Source organism: Clytia hemisphaerica, unplaced genomic scaffold (genome assembly GCF_902728285.1).
Source record: "Clytia hemisphaerica strain Z4C2 unplaced genomic scaffold, Clytia hemisphaerica genome assembly, whole genome shotgun sequence".
Classification (NCBI taxonomy): Eukaryota; Metazoa; Cnidaria; class Hydrozoa; order Leptothecata; family Clytiidae; genus Clytia; species Clytia hemisphaerica.
The window spans coordinates 402,826-426,037 of record NW_027103806.1 but is presented as its reverse complement, the minus strand read 5'-3'; the positions used below and the strand labels follow the sequence as shown (position 1 = coordinate 426,037).

Sequence of the window (23,212 nt, the reverse complement as noted above, 5' to 3'; positions counted from 1 at the left end):
TCTATTTATCAGTCAAGTTCGAGCATTAATTGCAAATTACTTAATACGGCGCATAACAAAAGAAAAAGGTTTAACGATATAATACGACCTCAAATGCTAAGAAACTGATTCACTATATTCAATCGAGTCAAATAAGGAAAATTTAACTTCTACAGCAACAAATTAAAATAAACTTATAAATCAAATAAGATATCATAAAAATGACGGGCAAGCATAACACAAGAGCTTCACAAATCAACAAGATTTCACCAAGGTTGTAATAGAGTTTGTCTTGAAGCAAATCCGCATTGTTAGTTACTGCCCAAAACATGTTGAAAAATGTCAATAATAGCAAAACTAAAATTGACACGATTTGAATAAAATTCAATTTCTCCTCCCTAAACGGCTTTTGCACAAAATCATGAACAGCAAAAATAAAGAAAAGCAAACCCACTGGATACAATTTGACGATCGGTGACGAAATAAATGTTGTCATGACGATCAATAACAAACGGCGTAAAATCAAAACAGGTTCCCAGATGAGATGAGATTCTTGGTTTTTCAAATTCAACTTGAAAGGTCCGTTTAACACACCCAATATTTGATCTTTTTCATCGAGAGTGGTTTGGTCGAAAACAAAATGGTATTGGGTAAACGCCAGAGGGCGGATGACCATGAAGTAAAGTGATAGGGGCGGTAAAGTAAGGATGAGAAGAAACTCGTTGGGCGAGATACGATATGATCGAAGGGCGCGGCAGCCAGTGTACAAGACCAACGGGAAAGGTATCACCCATAAACCAATCACAACCATGATAAAATATTGCCAATCAGTATAACATTTGATGGAAGCTTGAACGCGAAGATATGATTCGCCAGCAACCTCTACACAATGAATATTTCGTAAACAAAAAACTGAGATATTGGTATAACTGAGTAGCAAAACATTGACATATGCTCCTTTCAAACGACGTAAGAATGGCTCACAAACTTGAGCGGTATTTCCATCCTTGGGCCTCTTCTTTATAATGAAATTGACTGCAACACAGATAATCATTGCCAGTGAAAGGATTGCCAAACATGCTAACGATAAACTAGATTTCAATGCATCCATAACAACCATGCTATTTGTACATAAAGGACAAATTTTGATGAAACTAGAAGTGAAATCCAATTTGATATTGAAGAATGTAAACAAAAAGCTGACGAAGTTTGGCATGTTGTAATAAGTTTTCGCTGAAGCGACAACTCGAATGATGGAAGCTGTTTGGTAAAAAAAGAATGTGATTTTTATTATGCCAGGCAGTTGGTAGGATGGTGAGAGGGTTTTCCTAAACGGAGAACTCGCAATCAATAGTTTGTTATTATCATTGTTGTCCAGAAGTAATTCCTCGGTCTCAAACAATTCTTTATTGACAACATTTTTATGTTTATTTATCATGTAGTTCCAAACGTCTTTGTTGAACAAGAAAAACAGACAAATCAAAGCAGCCATCAATATATATCCCAACCACACGGTCCATGAATATTCACAACACGATTTATCCATACATTCGTTGTGACCGAACAAAGATAAAACATGTCCTTTTTGGCAATCACCGCAAAGTCTCCCTTCCCGATTCCCAGCACAAGTGTTGTATGACTCGCACGTTTCCAAAGACGAGCAGCAATATAAAGGAGGACATGAATAGAATGTCACTTTACCAGAGCTGTCAGCTAATCCCCAGAAGTTGCCTTTACTTCGAATAATGCCGTCTTTGCAAGAGGCTTGATAGGGGCAAAGGTAACAAACAATATTATGCTGTTCAAGCGATGGTGAAGCTGTATCATTGATTCTTATAAAGGCCACGTCGTTAGCGTTATAAGATGAACTATTACAGCTGACACAATCGAATCTTAGGAATTGTCTTTTTATATAATAATGCTTAAACTGTTTTCCATGTGGGCATACCAGCTTAGTATGTTCATCAAAGTAAACCCATGAAAGGCCACTTGTGTAGTCATCAGTCTGAAACAAGACACTTGTATCGAACATTGACATAGGGTGAGCGCCAGACACAATGGAAGTGTTCTCTATACGGAATTTAGAGCCAGACAATAGCACCCCACCGGTCATTTTGACTTTGACTGAGCCAATTTGACCAGGAAGTGCCGAGTTATTTCTAAAAATGCAATTTGATAGCATATACGTTATCTCTCTATGGCTTGTCATTGTTAAAGCTGCGGAACGTTCAGTTGGTGCATTTCTACCATCGTCTGAACTGCCCATAAATTTCGAATCTCGAATGATTACGGATGGGCTTATGATTTGTACTGCACCGTATATCGCTCTTTCAAACGTGCAGTTTATGATGTAAACATTACTATGTTCGATTTGTAACATCAACGGGACGTTGTCACGACTAAAGTTTCCGCTATTCGATCCGTGAAAATAACAATCCTCGATATTGCTTTGATATTTCAAGGGTTTCAATGAGGGACGATCAACACCTGTTATATGTACAGACGAGTGAAGCAGATAATTAAACTTCAATATTACATCATAGAAAGAATCGACTTTAATGTCAGAGTTTATGAAAGTCGACCTAATCGCGACCAATTTTAAATGAACTGTATCACGGTGGTCAAGATATCCAAAATCAAGAATACTGTTTTCAAAGAGGCATTCAATGAATGTGATTGATTTCTGAACGTTGGAAGCTTTGAAAGTGTTTCCATGAGCGTTCGCTGCTTTAAAAATCTTTGAAGAAGTTGTTGACACGTTTCGAGTCACGTCTATAAGACCTAACTTCGAAATCCGACCGCAATTCAAAAATGTTGTCTTATAAAAAATAACGGACGTGAAAAAATCGAAAACGTTTAACAATTCCGTGAAACGATATTCAGTTTTAAGATTTAGAGTACAGCCATTCACTTTCATCATAGATTCATTGTTAAACTGGAAGATTTGAACCGGTGTCCAATACTTGGCATCATAGACGATGGAGAGATTGTTTAAGGTGATATTGCAAACAATATCGAAGAGGAAATCATCACGAAGAGATTCGGAGAACTTTACAACGGCTTTTTTGTTATCTAATGCTGGAAATGAGGTAAACGATAGGGTTTTGTCAACAACCAGAGATTTATTTTGAATATAGGTGTATTGAGCATCTAAAAGGATGGTATCGTTATGTTTGGATATTGAGATAGCGTAAGAAATGGTGCGACAGGGATGTGTTTGTATGCCACACGTTTTGATATCTTCACTTGCTTCGTTCTGTGAAACGTAAATCTCTCGAGATGATAATCCTATGAAAATAAATATAAACTTGAGCGGTGATGCCAATTTAATTTGTTTTTGCGGGACAACAATTTGAGGACCAAGTTAATTAGTCAAGTCTAATACAAGGGAAAGTTTAGCAAACAAAAAACAAAAACAACAACGTGGAGAGAGGAGGTGCATAGGACACAATGTTCAGTCAACGCTCAAAAGTTGGCTTTTTCAACAGGAGAACAAACTAAAAGAAGAAAAATTTCAAGTCGTTAAAAAAATAAAGTAGTAATAGAGGGGAGTTTATCCGATAAATCTTTCGTGCTTGGATTTCTGTCTGTAAAATAAAGATTTGCCTCCCCCCACGCTTCAAAAGGAAACCCAGCAGTAGTGAACGAAGAAATGACAAAATATGACAGAAAATAAGTATATTACCTTGAAAGTAGTAAAATATCATCAAAAGTAAAACACGCAATGTCATCTTCTATGAAAGGATGTTTTCTTGGACTATTTGTTGAAGTTGCACTGTAGAAATAACTACCCAGTCTCAAAATTTCTAACAAATACTTATATCTCTTGAAAGCTTTCATTGAAAACACAAAGGGTTTTCCAAAAATGCTGATACACGTTTTTTTTTATAAGGAACCTTAACTTTGCTCTGAGCCTGGAGTTCCTTATTTTTACAGAGAATTTCAGTCTCAAAGTTCCTTATCGAGTTCCTTATTTACATAGCTGCTAAGTTTGGATAACCATCTCTTACTGTTCCTTAAAACTTGTTTTCTTATTCTCAGTCTGAGCAGTTCCTAAACAATTCCTTATTTTTTTGACCATTTTCAGCCTCGAGTTCCTTATAAACGCGTGTTCCTTATATAAAAAAAACGTGTAGATTAGTATCTTGTTACCATCTATATACTATCACCAGTTAAACATCAATAATGAAGTGTTTGTTTTTATTTATGAGATGTTGGCTAGTCTTTCCTATAAGAACTGAAAAAGAAAAAGAAAGTCAAAATTACTTTGATGTGAGTAATTTGAATTGATATACTACACGAACTAGGTTTCACAATAAATCTACATAGACTCTTCAGTAATTTCATACACGTTTCGCATTCCCTATACAAAACATATCAGAGGGGATGCGTGCAGCCTTTAACAAACTTTAATAACAGTCCTTATAGAAAACTGGAAACAGTCTGACTAATTCTTTCACGATTTAAAAAGTAAACATAACTTGAGAGAGGGTATTTGAAATAAGTGGTTTCAAAAAACACATTCGTACAGTTTCGCAATAAAAAACTTCGTGGAATTTTTACATCAAAATGTCAACACGTGGTCAGATCATATTGCACAGGGGAAGTCCTGTAATTCAGTCAACCTTTATAATCATACTTGTCGTAATCCAAAAGATATCAAAAGGTTTTAATGCAATAAAAAGAGACCTCATCCCTCGTAGAAGATAAAGATTACCTGATAATACTTAATTCTGAATTCTTGCCTATGCAAGTGATTCTAGTCAGAATAGTCGATTTACGGAGAGATTCTCGAGAATATCTTCTTGGGCGACTTTTAAGCTTGATCGAAAAGGGGAACTCCTCGATTAATAGAAAGCCCAGAAAGTCCAATTAGAGAGGTACAACTGCAGCTAATTGGAATAAATGTGTCTGTCGAAGAACTTTTTTTAACAGGCAATTTACCCCGCGAGCTATAGTCATAATTAGTTGAGTATGATAAATCAAAAACATTTTGAATATACCGACCGATCTTATCAAACTAAGAAAATACCTCAAAATTAGATATTGTCTTACCTGCAATCAAGTCGTGTTCAAGCTCGTTGGTTTGTTGAAAATCACGTCTTGGAGAGTTGTCTGTTGTTAGGTTATCCACATTTTGTAAAGTATGTAGGTCGGGGGAAATGGCAGGTCGTTCATCGTGTTTGTGACCGGTTGTTTGTATGGCAGCACTTCCGAATTGTTCTTCACTTAACAAGCCACCTATGCCTGAATTCAACAATCCCTGTGTAAATCAAGAATAAATAAGTTTTCAAAAAGACTCGTTCACAATAGAAGTACAAAGTCTAAATAAATATAACTAAAAGTATAACTATGTATTTTTAAGCAATCTTAAGTATTGTTTGAGGGTTTAGAGTTAAGCTCATGTGCATAATAAACGGGATGGGATTAGAAGGCTAGAATTCACTGAAGTTAATGTTTTTGTCCACCAGCTATTAAAAAAAGCAAATCCCCTGCATTGTGCTATTCTAGAAAAGTTGACCCCCTGGATTTTTTTTGCTATTTTAGAGAGCCTCCTTGGATCTTTTTCTTATTTTTTAGACCACCCTGGATTTTAAATCAGGGGGGGCATGGCCCCCAATATTTTGCAAAGCAATTTTTTTTTACTTAAAAAAATATTATATATACCGTTTAGAGAGGTGAAATAAGGGTAATTACGCCTCTCCCTACCTGGGACTGGAGGTGAAAAAGGTACTCTGACCAGCGGCACATGTTAATGTTAAAGGGACATTACAGTAGTAAAATGTAAACATTGCGCCAAACACGTCTCATTAAAGAGAACAATGAAAATCACGTGTCCAAAACAAACTTGTAAAACAATTGAACAATCAAAATTAGCCATATTTGGTTTGATTTTTTATTTTGACATGTGACATTTGTTTTGATTTTGTATCCGCTGCATACAGTTTGTTTACAAATTTCGCCAGTACTGTTATGTCCCTTTAATGCAAAAGAATTAATGTATTTTTTGAAGGTCAACAAAAGGGAGAGCCTTCTAAAAGGTCCGATGGAGACAGGAATTATAAAAATATTTAACAAACATAAAGACCCGATTATTCGCCGCACGAGAGTAAGTGATCTTTAAAACCAAGGTAAGTTTAAACTAAAATGAAGAACTAACCAAAGCATTGCCAGCTTGAGAATCACCTGTAAAAGAAACAAGAACAATGCTTAACAATTCTACTTCTTTCGCTTACCGGATAATCCAAAAATCGCTTTTTTAGAAAATCTAAAACTCCGATAAGATCTATTGCTAACAGAGCATATTACAATGCGAATTCAAATTCAAAAATATCGTTTTTCATTGCAAAGAGGAAAGACAAACTTAGCTGATCTATATGTAGCCCGGATGTCACTTAAAACTTTTTGATAGACTGGATGGCGCTGATAAGTAGCCCAGCGTAATTTGGCAGACTCCATTATTTAGCTTTGCTTGAGGTGGTAGCAAATCCATTCTCCTTTTTGGAGAAAAACAAACAGAAAACCACGACCAATGGACCATTTTTTCTCAAATGTTAGAGGCATTTTTATGTTTTTATTAAAGTTTCATAAATTTTGATGGGGTTTTAGAATACATTCAATTGTCTTGATGTTTTCTTACAATTTTCGAAAACAAAATGTGAAAAAATTCAAGATGGCAATGTCCTCTAGCTTTACTTTACTGGACTCAGCGCCATCAGAAAGCAAAGCCCAATCTATATGGAGCTGTTTGCTGATTTTGCAAAGACAATGGAAGAGTGACTAAAATGATTTTTAATAAACCCTTAGGTTCGACCCATACAATTGAAGACTGAAATACGCTGTTTACCGTCGTCCTTAGTCAGTCAGAATCTGAAATTACTTAGCAGAGAGTAACCGTCCCTGCCACGAACTTGCAATTTGTCAACGGGTTTAGTTGCAGTTTTTTTCTGTTAGACGGAAAATCTCTGAATAGAGATATTTTGGTATACAGTGACTGGCCCAGGGCCATAAAATTTTCAGATTTTTTACCCCCTAGATTGGCTAGAAGGGCACTAAAATTTGTTTATTAAAACAACTTAGAATGTTCTTAGAATGCCTATCATACAGCGAAAATAAATATCTATCAAAAACCACTATTTCTTGCTAAATAACCATTTCTAACTGAGGCGGAAAACTTTGACAAACATTTCTGTGAGACGGAAATCCGTCTGAAACGGAAGAACTTTGATCACTGTAGTTTACAAAGAGAATAAAAATTTCTTGCTAAATAACCATTTCTAAATGAGGCGGAAAACTTTGACAAAAATTTCTGTGAGACGGAAATCTGTCTGAGACAGAAGAACTTTGATCACTGTAGTTTACAAAGACAATATAAATTTCGTGGCATCAGTACTCGATCATAATTCATAACCATACCTTGTTGTTGGGAATCTCCTGGTTCAGTAGTGAGTCGATCACGTGTTAGAGTTGTATCATACGTCTCGTCTAATTAAGAAATTAATTGGCATAAATACTCCATGGAATATTTAAATTTATTAAACCTTGGATTGGGATTTTTCCAATTTGAGAATTCAAGAGCATCCGACCAAAGGGGTAAGAAAATGGTGTCAGTAACAGTGCAACTTGACTCTAATTCTAAGATAAGAGCAGGGTAAGAAAAATTTGAGGCTTAAATTGCTTAAAAAGCTAAGAACAGGTCAGATTCAACAAAAATGTAATGATTTTCACATAACTTTATACATGAATGTAAGTAGTATTCAACCGCCTTGAAAATAAGGTTTTTGTTCTCATGTGGAAACAATTCTCTGGGGAATTATAGTCTATTTATGCTGGTATGCTTTCCACATGGTACCAAAAAAAAGGGTGCACACTTAAAACATGTGGACTTTAACACGCAACCCAGGGGGGGGGGGGTACATGTTCAGTGTAGTAACCCATGGGGTAATAACCTGATTTTCGGTAATTTTTAAAAAATCTGGGACCACCACCCTTTTTTAGTACATGGTACTAGTTTTTTCTGGGATTTTTTTTAAGGGACCACCCCTTTTACTACCATGTAGTAGCTATTACCACCAATTCGAATTATGTAGTAGATATCACCCCCGGGGGGGGTACTAGGGTTGCGAGCTGACAGGGGGGTGCCGCCCGACTTTCAAACTTTGGACCCTTACCGGGACTAAAAAGGAGAAAACAAAGGAAAATTTTGGGAATTTTATGACCCGACAAATTTGACCAATTTTGACCAAATTTCGATCTTTCAGGGGGTAAAAAGTTGAAATTTTCCTATTTTTCCGACCCTTAGTGGGACTGAAATTTGATTTTCTGATTTTTCCGACCCTTAGCGGGACTTTGGAAGTCCAAAAAAGGTACCCTTAAGGGCGGCACATACCGTACCCTCCATTTGCCTAAGTACCCCCCGGGATATCACCGCCCATATAAATCCCTATACCACCCTTTTAGTAACCTGTAGTAGCTATCACCACCCATTTCAATCCTCATACCACCCTTTTGATACCCTGTAGTGGCTACCATCACCTATTTCGAATCTTTACAACACCCTTTTAATACGCTGCAGGAAACTACCCACACCTGTACCATTTACTTTGTCTTTATTTTAATACAATTAACCATTCTTTCTGGTTCTTTTGATACTAACCATGATTTTTTTTCTAAAATTTTGGGATAGAAAAGCTTTCGCTGGCTCCTTAAACCTACTTACCGTATTACTTCGAATAAACGCCCGAGGCGTTTATTTAATATTAAATTTTTTCGATTTTAAGAGGGGCGTTTATTCGAGGGGGGGGGGGCGTTTAAAAGAAGGGGGCGTTTTTTTAATTATTTAGTCTAAAGTCTAATATTAGTAAATATTTAGAGCAACTATGCCCTTTGTTTTAGTTCTTTACCAGGATTTTAGTGCAAAACTTCTTTGGTTCAACGATTTAAAATTGCATCGAAAACTGCTCTGGTTACAAGAAATGACTAAAATCTGTATCAAAGTCACAAGTTTCTAATAAACGCCCCTCCACTAGAGAGGGCGTTTATTTGAGGGGGCGTTTATTAAATAATTTTTCTTTTAGGAGGGGCGTTTATTCGAAGTAATACGGTAAACCTATTGAAAATCATTTCTTGAGTTAATAACTATTTTACGTTTTGAATAAGTAAGTCCTTCAATAATATTAAACGTCACGGCGAAATCAGCACTGATTTATGTAAACATTTGAAATTCGAATATTTCAAACATTCGAAATTGAAATTTCTAAACATAACAAAAAGAAAGAAAGAGAAAAATAAACAAAGAAAGAAAGAAAGAAGAAAGAAGGATTTTAGTTATGGTACATGCAGTACAGTGCAGTACGATAATACAACTGGCAGTTTTTCGATTTGGTTTGATCAAATCTAGCTGAATATATATACTACATTATACTATCCTTTAAAATTAAAGTTTACTTTGGTACCACCCAATTTAGTACATGGTAGTAATTTTTTCTGGGATTTTTTTAGGAGACCACCCTTTTTACTACCATGTACTAAATGGAAATAACTTCGAAAAACCACCACCCCACCGGCCATGGGTCACTACACTGAACATGTAACCCCCCCCCCCTGCGCAACTAACTTAAATACAAATTTTTAAGCTTTTCAAAATAAAGACATTACGGCTGGTTTTACGTTTTTTAGCTTGTGTTAACTTATTGTCGTGTTATAAGGTAATAACAAACAGGTACCTTGATCTATTATAATGAAGACTGTCTCAGTGGCTTTTTCGATTCTTATTTCATTGATTGCAAATATCTCATCTCCGATCACCAATTGACCACAGAATGTACCAAGTGGCATTTGCTTCCATTCAGACTTGAAATTACCATTCCCTTTCTTTAATTCAATATTCGAATCCTGAAAAAATGGAGAAAAAAAATTAGGTAGAAATCTACTAGACTTTAAAATTAAATACATCATTTTTCATGGCTGTGTAATCCTAGTGACCGTAGGGGGGGGGGGGGGCTTCACAAGACAGTTGGCAACTGACTTTATAAATCATAAATAAGGGTATACTGCTGGTGTAAAGGAATTATCACTTTTTTCAAACTAAAACTGCGGTCTAGATCTCCATTATGTGCAGGAGAAGTTTTAGGTTCGTTAAGAAATCAAAATATTTTTGATGGTAGCTGACACTCAAGGCTTGAAATAACGATTTCCAGGTTGCTTTAGCTTGAAAATTATGATTTTCTGGTCGGACAAGAAGATATTTGGGTCAGACAATGTCCGATGTCCGACCGCTTTTTCAAGCCCTGGACACTTGATCCAGCTGATTAGGTCCTTGATCCTGTTACTACAATATCAAGCAAAATCTATTATTTATATTCCTGCCTATTACAAAAGTTCTAGTTAGAAATATCGACTTGACATATTAATTGTTTAGGAGCAGAAAGGTAGATTGGCCTTAGTAGTGGAAAAAAACGTTAGCTAAAATTAAAAAAAAAGAATTATAAAAATTCGAGAAAACACCTACTGATCCTGTGATGAGAAGATGTATGGATTTGGTTTGGTCTGGAAGGTTCCGATCTTCAAGCCATTTGAAAATCACTTGTACACCTATAAGGTAAAGACATCAACGCATTAAGCATTAGGGCTTCAGTGGTCAAGAAAATACATTGTCAGTATGAAAATTTAAACCGTGATTCAACTAAGCTATATCATGCGAATGGAAAAACAGTATTTTTCTCAATAGTAGAGGGCTAAACCTTAGAAGTTGTCTTCCGTGGGACGCAGCCAAATGTGATTGGTTCGAAAAAAGATAGGATTTTAAAAGATTTTTTTGAGAGGCTTTGTCGTAGAAATGTACGAAGCTGTTTTTATAGTCTTTATTGTATTTTTTTCAGGGTGCAGCCATTAGTGAAATGTAATATAGAATGCATGTATTTTATTATAAATTATAGTACCTTTTCTTTGCTCTTGAACTATCACACTATCTTCATCGGACAATATCCCAGGACAAGATACAATCTGATGTGTTTGTAATTCCTCCATTGAACCAAATATTGCATCACAATGCTGACACTGCATTTTTGTTTAGTTTGTACGTAAGTATGTTTTTTATTTTATTATTTTGTTACAATTTATTTCTACATTTTCCCTGAAAAAAGAAAAAGAAAAATGACATTTGTGAAATTTTTAGGGACAACAAGCTTGAGGAGAAGTGTAAAAAGCCTTTTTGATTAAACTATCCTCCTGTAAACGAGGGATCTGAAAGTCTTGATGGATGTTCTAAGTGAAACAATAAATCAAGATACAAAAATCCCCTTTTCTGCCCATCCTTTGATATCCCTCACTAAGACAACGAATACAATCATATTAACATAACACTATGGTTAAACAGCATCATTTATGTGTTGTAAGTAAGAAGTAAGTCTATAACTGCAGTTGGAGGCAAACCTATGACTACTCATTCAAAAGAAATCAAACCAAAGCAATAGGATGGCGCCACTCTTTCTCCCTGGATTGCTCCATTTAACCCCATCATCTTTCCATTAATTAGTGAGCATTAAGCAGAAAAGCAGAACAGCATCTAAGTACAAAGTGTTTGGTATGACCCAAGCAGGGATTGAACCACGATCTTACAGACCGTAGCTGTATGCTCTACCTTGGCACTACAGTCACTTTGTTATGATTTAAATTAAAATCTTTTCTGAAAAACCATAGTATCAAAGTCTTCAGGCAATTTGAACTAATTACTATTCAAGGACTATCATAAAAAATATATTATGTTTTAAAACATCTGATAAATGTTATTTATATTAAAATATATGGGTATGATAAAATTAGATTCTAATAAAGATAAATTTTTCTATAAAAATATGATATAAAATACTTTGAGTAAATAAAATTCAGTATAAAATCTATAAAAATCTATGAAGAAATTCTAAATAACACTTTTTGGTTGTACAAAAAAATAAATATCATTCCTTTTAAAATTCCAAATTTCATAATTCCTGTTTCTGTCTACTCTCCATCTCCTTATGGTGCTGGATAACAAACTCACGATATTTGTCACGTGACACACCATGAAATTCCAAAACACGATCCATTATGTATTTATAATCACCATTGAACTGAGCATCATCATAAAACTCCATTGTTTCAACCAATGCTTTCTCTATAGGAGTTGGCTTCCAGGCTAGCATCTTTTCTGCTTTTGATATATCCACAGGGCCTCTTGTCACAGACGGGAAACCAATTCTGAAATCTCCCTCAGTAATATTCACCGAACCTCTCCCGATAAATGATGACATATCTTGAAATATATTCCTAAGGGTGTATAACTTTTTAAAACCTAGATTGTAAGCTTGATTATAAACATCAGGGCTGTAAACTTCATCTGCCAAAGAGTAGATTAATTGGGCAACATCATGACTATACACAAAACTGAGAGGAAGATCTTGGACTTCTTTTGGTATGGTTACAGGCCCAATAATATCAGTGAATTTAGTCCACAGAAAACACTTCCAAAATCTGTTAGTGTTGTCCCTAGGACCAATTACGTCCGGTAGACGTAGAGCAATGTAGTCAAATTTCAATCTTTTGTAGAACTTTTGAAGGGTTTCTTCTCCTTGCAACTTCTGATGGCCATAAGAGTCTCTCTTATTTAACTGTTCTCTGAAATAAAATAAAAAATCTGTTAAAAGAGGTGACTGTTTTTTCCATAATTTTATTATAATAAACAATACTTTTGGAACAACACCTAAGCAATGTCCTCTTAATAATGATATTGAATGAAACAACTTTGTCCTCAATAAAAAACGTGAAAAAGGATAGTAAAATACATCTTACTGCAAAGCTTTATCATGTGGTCTCAGTGCATCAGTTTCTTTAGAATATCCCACATGGTTTTTCCCTTGACACACTTCATAAACAGAATCAGAACTGATATAAATGTATTTCCCAAACCTTCCACGAAACACAATCAAAATATCCTAGAAAGATAAAAAACATAAATTATTGAAAAAAATATCGTAAACAAAGTTCATCCATAATATCTGTCTCACTCTAGCATTCCCTATTTTTTCTAAGAATCTGTTCATGTTATTATGAATCAATGTATTCAACAGTCATTCAATAAATGCTTTGAATAAAGATTCCATCTCCCTCTTTTTTATTGAGATACAATATCACAGCTAGACAGATTGAATTACAATGAGGGTAATCACAACCTTCAGGTTTAACAAGCATGCTTAAACATGTTGTTTTATTAAATGTCGATAAACAATATTTTACATTACCAACTCAACAATCCTTTTACAATCATTTTAATTTCAAACTTTTGACTTAATGAATAAATTCAACAAATAACCTTTCAAAATTTAAGTTGATCTTTTCTCTTCCAATGGAAGCTGATAAAAGAGGTTTGATTCTATAAAAAGAGATACACCAACACACTCTGTATATATAAAGTAAAAATATACATTCTGGTTATAGCTTTCTGAATTCCTCTAAAATTTCACAAAATATTTGAAAGGAAATACCTCCATATCTAGGGGATGATAACAGCTAAAGTCTACAATAGCATCATAGAAAAGACCATCATTGAGCCTTGTACACAAATCACGAAATCCATCTCCTCTTGTACATTCATAATGGTGAACAAATGGCTTGATGGTCTCCTCTGAATCCCAATACCAATTACCACGGTTGACCAACGTCAAATTGAATTTTGTTTTTTGCTTCATCAGAAGTTTTGTTGTTGCACTCCCCATCATACCATCACCACCAAGTATGAGAATGTTTTTCAAAGAAAAACAAAGCTGACATGTTGATAATATTACCAAAGTTTTTATAAGAGTTGAAATCAACATTTGATAATTCAATTCTAAAGTATACATGGACATATTTATGAAACACTATATCAGTAACTACATGGTGGTCTAGCCTTTTACTTTTTAATATGCAGTGCAGTGTTACAGATTGAAGTTGAATGCTCTATCTTATCTAAATAGTCGAACGTGCGCAACGCACTGGGCTCAACTTCAGTGCCTTCAAACTATTCATAGGCCCAATTGTAGAGCCCCAGATATTCACCCAAGGAACAAGTGTGCAAAATTTCAGCCAAATCAAACAATTTTTGAAGTCTCCAGGCTGCCCCCAAAGTTTTAGCCTCGTTTTGGCGAAAAACTTGTTCCTAGGCCCCAAAAATAAAAATTTTTGAAAAATGAAAGAAACACCCTCAGATATTCACCCAAGGAACAAGTGTGCCAAATTTCAGCCAAATCCAAGCATTTTTGAAGTCTCCAGGCTGCCCTAAAGTATTTGTGACAGACAGACAGACACACACACAGACAGACATTGTCAGATTGTAGCTCAACTGAAGTTGAGAACAATGTGATTTTCTAGCAAAAAAGTGATCCCAATTACTGACCATTGATCAAATGAAACTAACAATTTTTAAAAGACAGACTTTGGCTAAGGGATTATGCAGTATTAAACTTTTAGCTGTTTTGCCAAGTAGCTTTGATCCGAAAGAGAGGAGCTCTTACCTTCTGCAGCCAAAGCGCAAAGAAGACAGACCTCCTAAAATAGGCGGTGTTATTTTTTCTTTTTGTGCTTTTCATAGATTTTTTATTCTTATCAAGCTAAAACATCCAGAATTAGAATATTCTCTGTACCTATTTTGTTATTTAGAATTTAATACTGAAAACCTAACTAAATTTGTTCTTAGTGATGTTCTTTCTCGTTTTTATACTTAGAAATGAAAAATTTGATGAGTTTAAAACCATAAATTGAGTAAATTGAGTCAAATGCCAATGTCTAACGGTGATGAAAAATGCTTGCAAAAGCTTAAATTCCTGAAATTTTACTATCATATATAGCTCAGCTTAAGTCTGTGTTTACATGTCAATTTTTCCCAGATCACTTACAGACGGCTCATATCATAAATACACGTCAGAGAAAAAAAGTTTTTTTGACGTCAAAAAAAAAATTTTTTTTGTTTAAAAAACTGATTTTTTTTAGCTAGAAATAAACCTTGAAAACGGCCCTGGCCAAAAAATGTTGGAAATTTCTAGCATCTAATGGTATTTTTGTCTCGATCCTCCCTCTCATATACTATCATATAGCTCTATATCAACCAGCTTTCAGAGTGTGCCAGAGCCATTCCCAAGGTCAATTTTGAAATCCTAACTCTACCTATTTGAAAAAGGTATAAAAACTGACAAATCGCCTGATTTTTAATACTGTCAGATTGTGCAATTTTAGATACAGAATATACAATCAAGGGCTTGGACTTTCATACAAAGAACAGGTCAATTGGCACATTAAAAACGTAGATCAGAAAGATAGGAAAAGATAGAATTTTAGGAATTTTAGTTTTGTGATGCTCCTTCAGCATTGTGTTGTTTTAAACATTTGAAGTTCTTCTATTTTCCAAAATCTTTGCCAAAAGTGCCAAAGAATGGCGTTCTAAAACTGAAAAGAACACAGGTTTGACAGGTCTCTTGGGAACAGTGTTTTGTATTAAGGTAATTTTCAAGAATAAAAGATTCACTCCATCTTCTTTATTTGGCAAATAAGTTTCAAAAATTATGCCTAATGCAAATTTTCTGACAATCGAATGCAAAATAAATGGCAACCAGGGCAAAATTGTGATAATTTGAAGTCAATTGAATTGGCTGGGAAAAATTAATGAAAGCAGTGAGTGAAAAATATTATACAGAAGATTATTGCTGAGGTTCAGACTCTTATAAAAGCTGTATTCTGAATCTTTCTCTTATTGGAATATAATTCTTGGTCCCTTGAAGATCGAATTAGAGAGAGTCAATTGTTGTGTTGAAAAGGTAATTCAAAGCACTATAATCTTTGAGAAAATAATTTCAAAGTTTTTGAAAATGAAGATGCGACAGGGATGAAAAATAATAAAGGAAGGAATAAACTTTTCATCTTTTAATGCTAGAAACTTTATTTTTTGGTATGGAGGTACTCGAAAGCCTCCTGATGTCAGCTATCAAGTGTTAGCATCAAAAGTTACAGCCTCTAGAAGGTAGCTAATTGGAGCCTGTTCTTTGCTATTTTTTTCACTAAACATCTACTTCTGCAGGCTGTAACTTTTGACGTAATGATTTTCATATCTCACCAAATATCAAAGGTGGAGGGCAGAAAATAAGGGAATGGACATAGAGCCATTAAGTTAATTGATGTCCAGAAAATTTCAATTAAACAGAAACCAAATCTCAAAAAAGAAAACATTCAAAATTCTTGGAAAATTTGCTAAAAAAAAAAGTCTTTTGGGAGAACGTGATGACCTATTGACTCAGTTCCACATATTTAATTACACCAGCAATTAACTGGGGAAGGAAATTATTGCTCAGTATTACAGAAATAAACCAGGGGGGGGGTCAACATCCAGATACCAGACCCATAGCCGGGTGGTGGTGTCTTTTTTTCCTTTAAAAGTCTGAAAAGTCAAGTTGGTATTGATGGGGGTGGGTCCCCCTTTTTTTAGAAAAAAGAGTTATCCTCAGTTGGTATTGATACCAAAATAGGGGGTGGGTACCCCTTTTTTTAAATAATATGATTCAGAAAGTTGGTATCCATATCAAAATGACGGCAAAACTTTCCTAATTTTTGCCCTTATAGCTAGAAAATACCCCGGGGTACATATCAGTCTAAACAGGTTTCAATTGGATTTGTTTTAGCTTTTGAGTATAATGTCAATGACTGTAAATGAGTAATAAGTTTAAATGACTTTGAAGTTTGTTTACTTTGGACTTTTTCGATATTTTCAAGTTTTATTTTTGATCAAGCCTGAAGCAAAAGCATTTTTTCTGTGATAGCATTTGGTAATGAGTGAATCTATTCTGTTCTAAAATTATGTACTAATAATAGCTTCTCCTAGTTTTTGCACATCAATTATATTCAGATAATATTGATTCAGATTGATTTTGCTAGCTTCATTGGGTTTGTTTTTATTATATTGTCAGTTTTTAGTCATTTTCTATTTTAGCATATGACATTTTTTGTGTTGTGTTGAAGAAAGAGTTTCTCTTAGTACCCTGTTTGTGTGGGAGGGGGTGGGTTCCCTTTAAACAGCTTTAAACTCAAATTTGTCAGATTGGTATTGGTACTAAATTAGGGGGTGGGTCCCATGATATTTTGTCAAATTCAAAAAGTCATGTTGGTATCGATACCAAAATAAGGGGGTGGGTCCCCCCTTTTTCTGAAAATTATGATTTTCAAGTTGGTATCGATACCAATTTTGGGGTGGTGGTGTTAACTTAGCTCAAAAGGTCAAAAGTCAGGTTTTTGGGCTATGGGTTGGTATTATAAATGTTGACCCCCCCCCCTGAATAAACCCCTAATACTTTATAGCAGACCCAGAAGAGTCCAAGTGTTATCACATGCTAATTTTGGAGAATGTTTGCAAGCCAAATTGAACAAAACTTATTATATTTATAGGTACTATCTAATTTCTTGTTGGTTTTGCTTACAACCACTGAAGTCAAGAGGTATCTTAACTACAGCTTAAATGCTGTAGTAATTAGTTATGCGCTCCAGCATCACAAGATGATTGAAACAAAGCATAAACGCATGCACTAAATGTTTTATCATTTTTTTCATGCTGGAGTTTTTTCATATTATTACTTTAATCGTAGAAATTTTAGCGAGACTAATTTTAGCGTATATTAGCAAGTCAGGAAAATCTTGATTTTTTTTGGAGTTATTTTAGCGAGTCACGATTTCAAAAAATTTTGCGTGGATAAATTTTAGCAAATACTCGTATTATATTATTGACTTCGTTTTTTAGCATTTCTTTGCACTGAAACTTTTCCTATTGATAAAAATGTATCACAGCAATAATAACCAGAAATTACGCGCGGATAAATTTTAGCGATCTGTCGATTTGGGGTGTTTTAGCAAGATTTATTTTAGCAAAAATAGGGAAAACTCGCTAAAACGCTAAAATTAGTCTCGCTAAAATTTCTACGATTAAAGTATTCAACATGACATCATGAAAGGGCACGTGCACTCCACTGGTGTGTATAAAATAGTCTGTTTTTTGCCTACAAGGGTTTTTTTGTTTTTTTTTGTAAAGACGATCTCAATTGAATTTAATTGACGATCTAACCAATCGAACCAGATTGAGCGCAATTGAATGATTGAGATTCAATTTGCCATTATGCAATTGATCTCAATGAAACATCAAAATTCTGGGTAATAATCAATTGATTTGATTGCCGTTCAACTGTGTTCCCTTGATTGTATATCATTCAGGCAAATTCTTGCATTTTCATAGGGTTGTATGGAGTTAGTTCATCTAATGTTTCCAGTTAAACCAAATAGAGACTTATACGCATGCGTAATTTATCGTTCCTTAAACCGCTAGTTGTTAAATAGTGTAAAATACAAAAAGCAATGAATATGTAGGGGTGATAGTAACTGACCAAGGTTGGGGTTTGGGACGGTGAAGTATGTCATCTATGATAGTTAAGGTTAGGGTTTATCCTTCTTTTTGTGGCTTTTTAATAGTTACTTGTCGTTCTTTTTAGATGGTCTGGAAAGGTTAGATGAACAGTCTCCTATGTGAGTTTTCTGCAGGAGACAGTTAGCTCCTGATTTATCTAGCTTATGATTTGTCTAGATCCTGATCAACTGAGGACAGTAGTATACAAGCAATTTTCTATACAGTTGATCAACAATACTGGAACAAAATTGCACGATCAAAAAACAATCGAGCGTAATCGCAGTAATATTCAGTTTTATTGACAATTGAATCATGATGATGGGCATTGTTATCAGTAATATTTTTGTGTGAAAAATAAAAATGAAACATAATATAAATATAAATATAAGGAAAAAAGCCCAATAAAAATCTGCCACAACCATGATTTCTGGATTATTTCTGGCATTTACAGCCGGAAAATTTTTTCTTCAAAAGTCCCAGCCCTGGCAATTCAATTTTTTTTGCCTCAGCATTTTTTTGCCTCGGCATTTTTTTGCCGAGGTAAATGGCTAAATTTGCTGTTTGCCTCGGCAGAATAGGATTCTGCCTCGCATTTTTCCCAATTTAAAGGGAGGTCGGGGACGTTACACTCCTGCGCAAAGAGTAAAAGTCTTTTGAAAAATTTGCCTCGGCATTTTTTTTGCCGACGCAAACACACTATAATCCAATTTACGTCAGCTTTTGCCTCGGCATTTGCCATATGCCGACGCCAATTGCCAGGACTGAGACTCAACATCTCATCAAAAATAATCGATTGCTCATCGATATCAATTGTTGGCTAATTGATTAGCAACAGAGTGCTCACCCATAGTTACAGGGGTTTGTGAAAAAATTCTCCAAATCCCCCATTTCCATTAGACCAATAAAAAATGAAACTTTTCCATGTTTTTTTCCAAATTTTTTGGACCAATTCTTTAAAATGAAAATATTCAAGATTTTAAATTCTTATTTTATTCAATGATAGTTAGGTTTTAACAGCCCAGAACAGCCTCATGTTGTGCAAGCCCATAAAATCTAATTTTGTTTTTCTCTCAAGCCAATAAATAAGATTACAGTGAAGTTGGGTAACTTGCATCAGTGGAGGGAAACTTGCATATCCATCAAATGACTGACCAATCAAAGCAGCAAAATTTCAAAACAAATTAACTACGCAGCTCCGCTCGCAGCTTTTTAGAATCTCATATTTGCCCTGAGAGTAATTTTGGCAAGTTACTCGCCAACAGAATAGCGGGTAAATGAAACAGCGTAGTTGGATAGTAAAAAATCATGCAAGATCATAAATATCTAGATGGCAGCTGAATTCAGACATTTTTCGATGGCTGCTGTGAGGGATCCTCCACTGATGCAAGTTACGTGACTTCACAGTGCGGTTTTGGGCAATCGAGGCAAAAATCAGCAAAAAGCTGGTGTTTTCCATAAATCTGAGAATTGCGATAAGATCCTCACCCCAGGGAAAAAAGTATTTTCCAGATCACGTAATTTTCCATTCGCTCTTGCAGGACTTTAGCTTAAGTGCTTCTGTGCAGCACTGGCCATCGTACAAAGTCCAAATGGGAATTCCAGAAAATTTTTGCTACCCCTGTCGGACGATGTGCGTTTTTGAATTTTTTCTAGCCTTCGGAAATAAATTTTTTTTTCCAGTGGTGGGTCGTAAATTCCGATGAAAATCCATGTACTTGTGCAAAATGCATTGGAAATTCCACTCTTTTTTGCCTTTTTTAATTCAATTGCCTTGGAAATTCATACATTTTCTTTTATTGATTTGGAAATTTGGAATTTTGGTGAAAACTTTTTCCCTTGGAAATCCTGTGCCGTCCGCCCCCTGTTGCAGACAAATTCTGGAATGGCCAAATATACATTTCCCATGTAACTTTTATATGAACAGTTAGGGTCCTCTTACTTGCTCTGTCAGTTTAAACTTAAACTCCTATATCAGGATTAGAAACTAGGCTAGTCTTGCCTCTTTTATATTTTCCTTTACTACAATACAATGCTGACAAGTTGACACAACACATGTGTACATGTACATTGACAAGTAATCCCTGAGAGAAGTTTTTATAGAATCTGCAACAAAAACAAAAGTGGTCTCTTCTACTGATTGCTTCCCAGCGCTCCTTCGCAGCTGTCTATCAAATTTCCACCAATGAGGTTTCCGCATTTCAAACGGGCCAGTGGCCTTTCAGTGTCTTGCAAGACGGGTGGCTGTAAAATCCCACCCTTCATATATTTGTTTCAATCCATGATACGTGCATGGCTTTGGTTTTTTCTCATCTTCAATTTACTGAAGAAAGCGGGAATTTGATGCGAGAGTTGAATTGTCAACAAAGTGCCATAAAAAATCGGGTTGGTCTAAAAAGCAGGGTAGCCAATGGGGTAGCCAATTGGGCTAGGTTTTGGGGTACCTCTTTTTGCCTAAACTTTTGAAATCTGAAACCTGTTTTCATGTGGAAATACTATTACAACATCTTGTTAATGATTCCATGTAATAAAATTTAAGATTCCTTTCGAACTTCAGCCACAATAGCCTTTTTTCCAAAGGTACTGAACTTTGTTACTTCTCAAGAGACCTGGCGCCATTTTGTCTTCCTTCTTGGCTTTGTTTGAAAATTTACAGACCCGAATAAAAAATATATACAAAACAGTTTTTAATATTTTAGATTTAGATTTTATTTATGTTTTTAATTGTTATTTCTGTGAAGCTGTAATTTGATGAGAATCGCCTTTGGGCCATATGATCTCTAATCTTGTCATATCTTAACAATCCTTTGTTAATGAATCTATTGTTTAATTTAAATCATGTTTAAATGTTTCAAACAATTAAAATTCCTTTCAAAAATTTTAAATATGGCAGCTTATAATAGGTACAAAAAGTCTTTTGAAATAGCTCTATTATAATGAAGCTCCATTTCTTACTCCTCGTGCATTAACACGTGGTAATTTATATCTTTGTTTATCTTTGTAATCATACATGATCAATCTAATTATCAATCAGATTCATGCTCCCTGGTCAGTAAAATGTGGTTCTATGCATTCATTTTCGGTATTTCTATTCTGGTCTGTAAAATATTTAGGTACCCCACAACCTAGCCCAATTGGCTACCCCAATTGGCTACCCTGCTTTTTAGACCAACCCTAAAAAATCATTGAATAAAGAGAGAACTTAAAATTTTAAATATTTTCATTTTGAAGAATAGGTGCAAAAAAGTGAAACATAAAAGTTTCATTTTTCATCGCATTAATCGAAATGGGGGATTAGGAAAATTTTCTATGTTTAGTTTTTTGCACAAATCCCTGTAAGTGAGCTAGCACCCCGTTGCTAAGATGTTGGCTTGAAATCGAAAATAAAATCACTCAAAACGAAAGTAAAATTGGCCTGTACTCGAAATCCCGTAATCTTGATATAAGAGTTTAAGTCTATGCTGGCTGTGCAATAAGCGAAATCTGGCAAAAAGGTATATTCTCTTCGACAGAGAACTTAATAAGAAAAGTAAAAAAAACAAAACAATTTTCCCTTTACTAGACACTAGGACATAGGAGGGCAGGCCAAAGCCAAAATGAGCTTACTTATTTCTCTCTCAAGAGACCAAACGCACTGTTTTGCGAATTAGAAGAAAGGTGTATTATATTGAAATTATTGTCTTTTTAGATATACGTAAAACACATTAGGCCATTCCAGAATTTGTCTGTAACAAGGGGGGAAGACACAGACACAGGATTTCCAAGGGCAAAAGAAATGTGATTGATAGTGAAAGTTAACATTAAAGATGGTGGATGAAATGAAGGCTTGAATTTAAAAAGTTTTTGAGATAAATCTTTGGTTGCCACACTTGATGCTTAATTTTCTAGGAAGAGGGGTAAACAACCTGGACATGAAATTGACAACCATATGACATCGCAGCAATAAAAATTTGCAGCCTTTTGTGCTGCGTTTTTAGCTAGCTAAAAAATATAGCTGGGAAGAAGTTCTATCGGATCGACCAGCCAAAGTAGGGTGCACACTCCAGAAGCAGCCAACGAGCCCATTTTTCCGAAATATCTGTTTCCCTTTTCCAAGCACCAGGAGAGAGCTATTTTTGAAAAATGGGGAAACAGATCCGATTTTCTAGGAAAGACCATTTCCTTAAAACTATCTGTTTCCCCGCTCCAGCTGATGGCGTCATCAGAGAGAAACAGATCAATATTTCTAGGAGATGACATAATAAATTGGGAAACAGATATCTGTTTCTAAAATAATGATATTGCATTGGAAACAGATTGAACTTTCTGGGGGGAACAGATATCAATCACAAAAAGCAAGGGAAACAGATGAAAATTTCCAGGAGAAGGAAACAGATATCTTTTTCCTTATAAGCTTGGGAGAACAGATCAAAATTTTAATTCTGAAAATTGTGGAAACAGACCAAATTTTCTAGGGAAGAAACTTTGAGATTAAAAATGTAGGTTTTGAGGAGAAACAGATCTTCATTTCTAGGAATAAGATTTTTGAAACTTTTGGCCAACAGATCAAATTTTCCAGGAAGGCTATGCCTGGGAAACAGATGGTCCTCGCTGGATGCTTTCGACACTCGTTGGGATTGTTTGCGCTGAACGAGGAAGAAGTTACAAAAATGAACTTCAATGCATTAGTACTTACCTTTAAATCATCCAAATCTGTTCATTCTTTTTTTTTAAATCAATCAGGAATTATCAGGGAAACAATTAAAAAAAACTGCATCCAGGTATCTATTTTCTTTCCAAAGATATTCA

General features: G+C 35.0%; 3 protein-coding genes across 3 annotated transcripts in view; all 3 read right to left on the bottom strand.

Annotated features, from left to right (window-relative positions):
* The window catches only part of LOC136806427 (hyaluronan mediated motility receptor-like), a 37,076-nt gene extending 25,963 nt beyond the window's left edge, over positions 1-11,113 (bottom strand). The window contains exons 1-6 of the mRNA XM_067062999.1: positions 10,920-11,113; positions 10,490-10,572; positions 9,705-9,873; positions 7,396-7,464; positions 6,140-6,165; positions 5,035-5,242 (exon numbers count right to left, since the gene is read on the bottom strand). Coding sequence (XP_066919100.1) covers positions 5,035-5,242; positions 6,140-6,165; positions 7,396-7,464; positions 9,705-9,873; positions 10,490-10,572; positions 10,920-11,043 — 679 coding nt within the window. The 5' untranslated portion in view covers positions 11,044-11,113. The remainder of the gene's footprint in view (positions 1-5,034; positions 5,243-6,139; positions 6,166-7,395; positions 7,465-9,704; positions 9,874-10,489; positions 10,573-10,919) is intronic.
* On the bottom strand, positions 53-3,937 carry LOC136806426 (uncharacterized). The gene is made up of 2 exons (XM_067062998.1): positions 3,665-3,937; positions 53-3,267 (listed from the first exon to the last, which is right to left on the bottom strand). Exons 1-2 carry the CDS (start codon positions 3,708-3,710, stop codon positions 143-145), a joined length of 3,171 nt encoding a protein of 1,056 aa, XP_066919099.1. The 5' UTR covers positions 3,711-3,937; the 3' UTR covers positions 53-142.
* Positions 11,114-11,689: 576 nt separating the features above from the next.
* On the bottom strand, positions 11,690-13,907 carry LOC136806425 (uncharacterized). Its single transcript, XM_067062997.1, has 3 exons — positions 13,500-13,907; positions 12,808-12,950; positions 11,690-12,633 (listed from the first exon to the last, which is right to left on the bottom strand). Exons 1-3 carry the CDS (start codon positions 13,860-13,862, stop codon positions 11,961-11,963), a joined length of 1,179 nt encoding a protein of 392 aa, XP_066919098.1. The 5' UTR covers positions 13,863-13,907; the 3' UTR covers positions 11,690-11,960.
* Between the last annotated feature and the right edge of the window lie 9,305 nt (positions 13,908-23,212).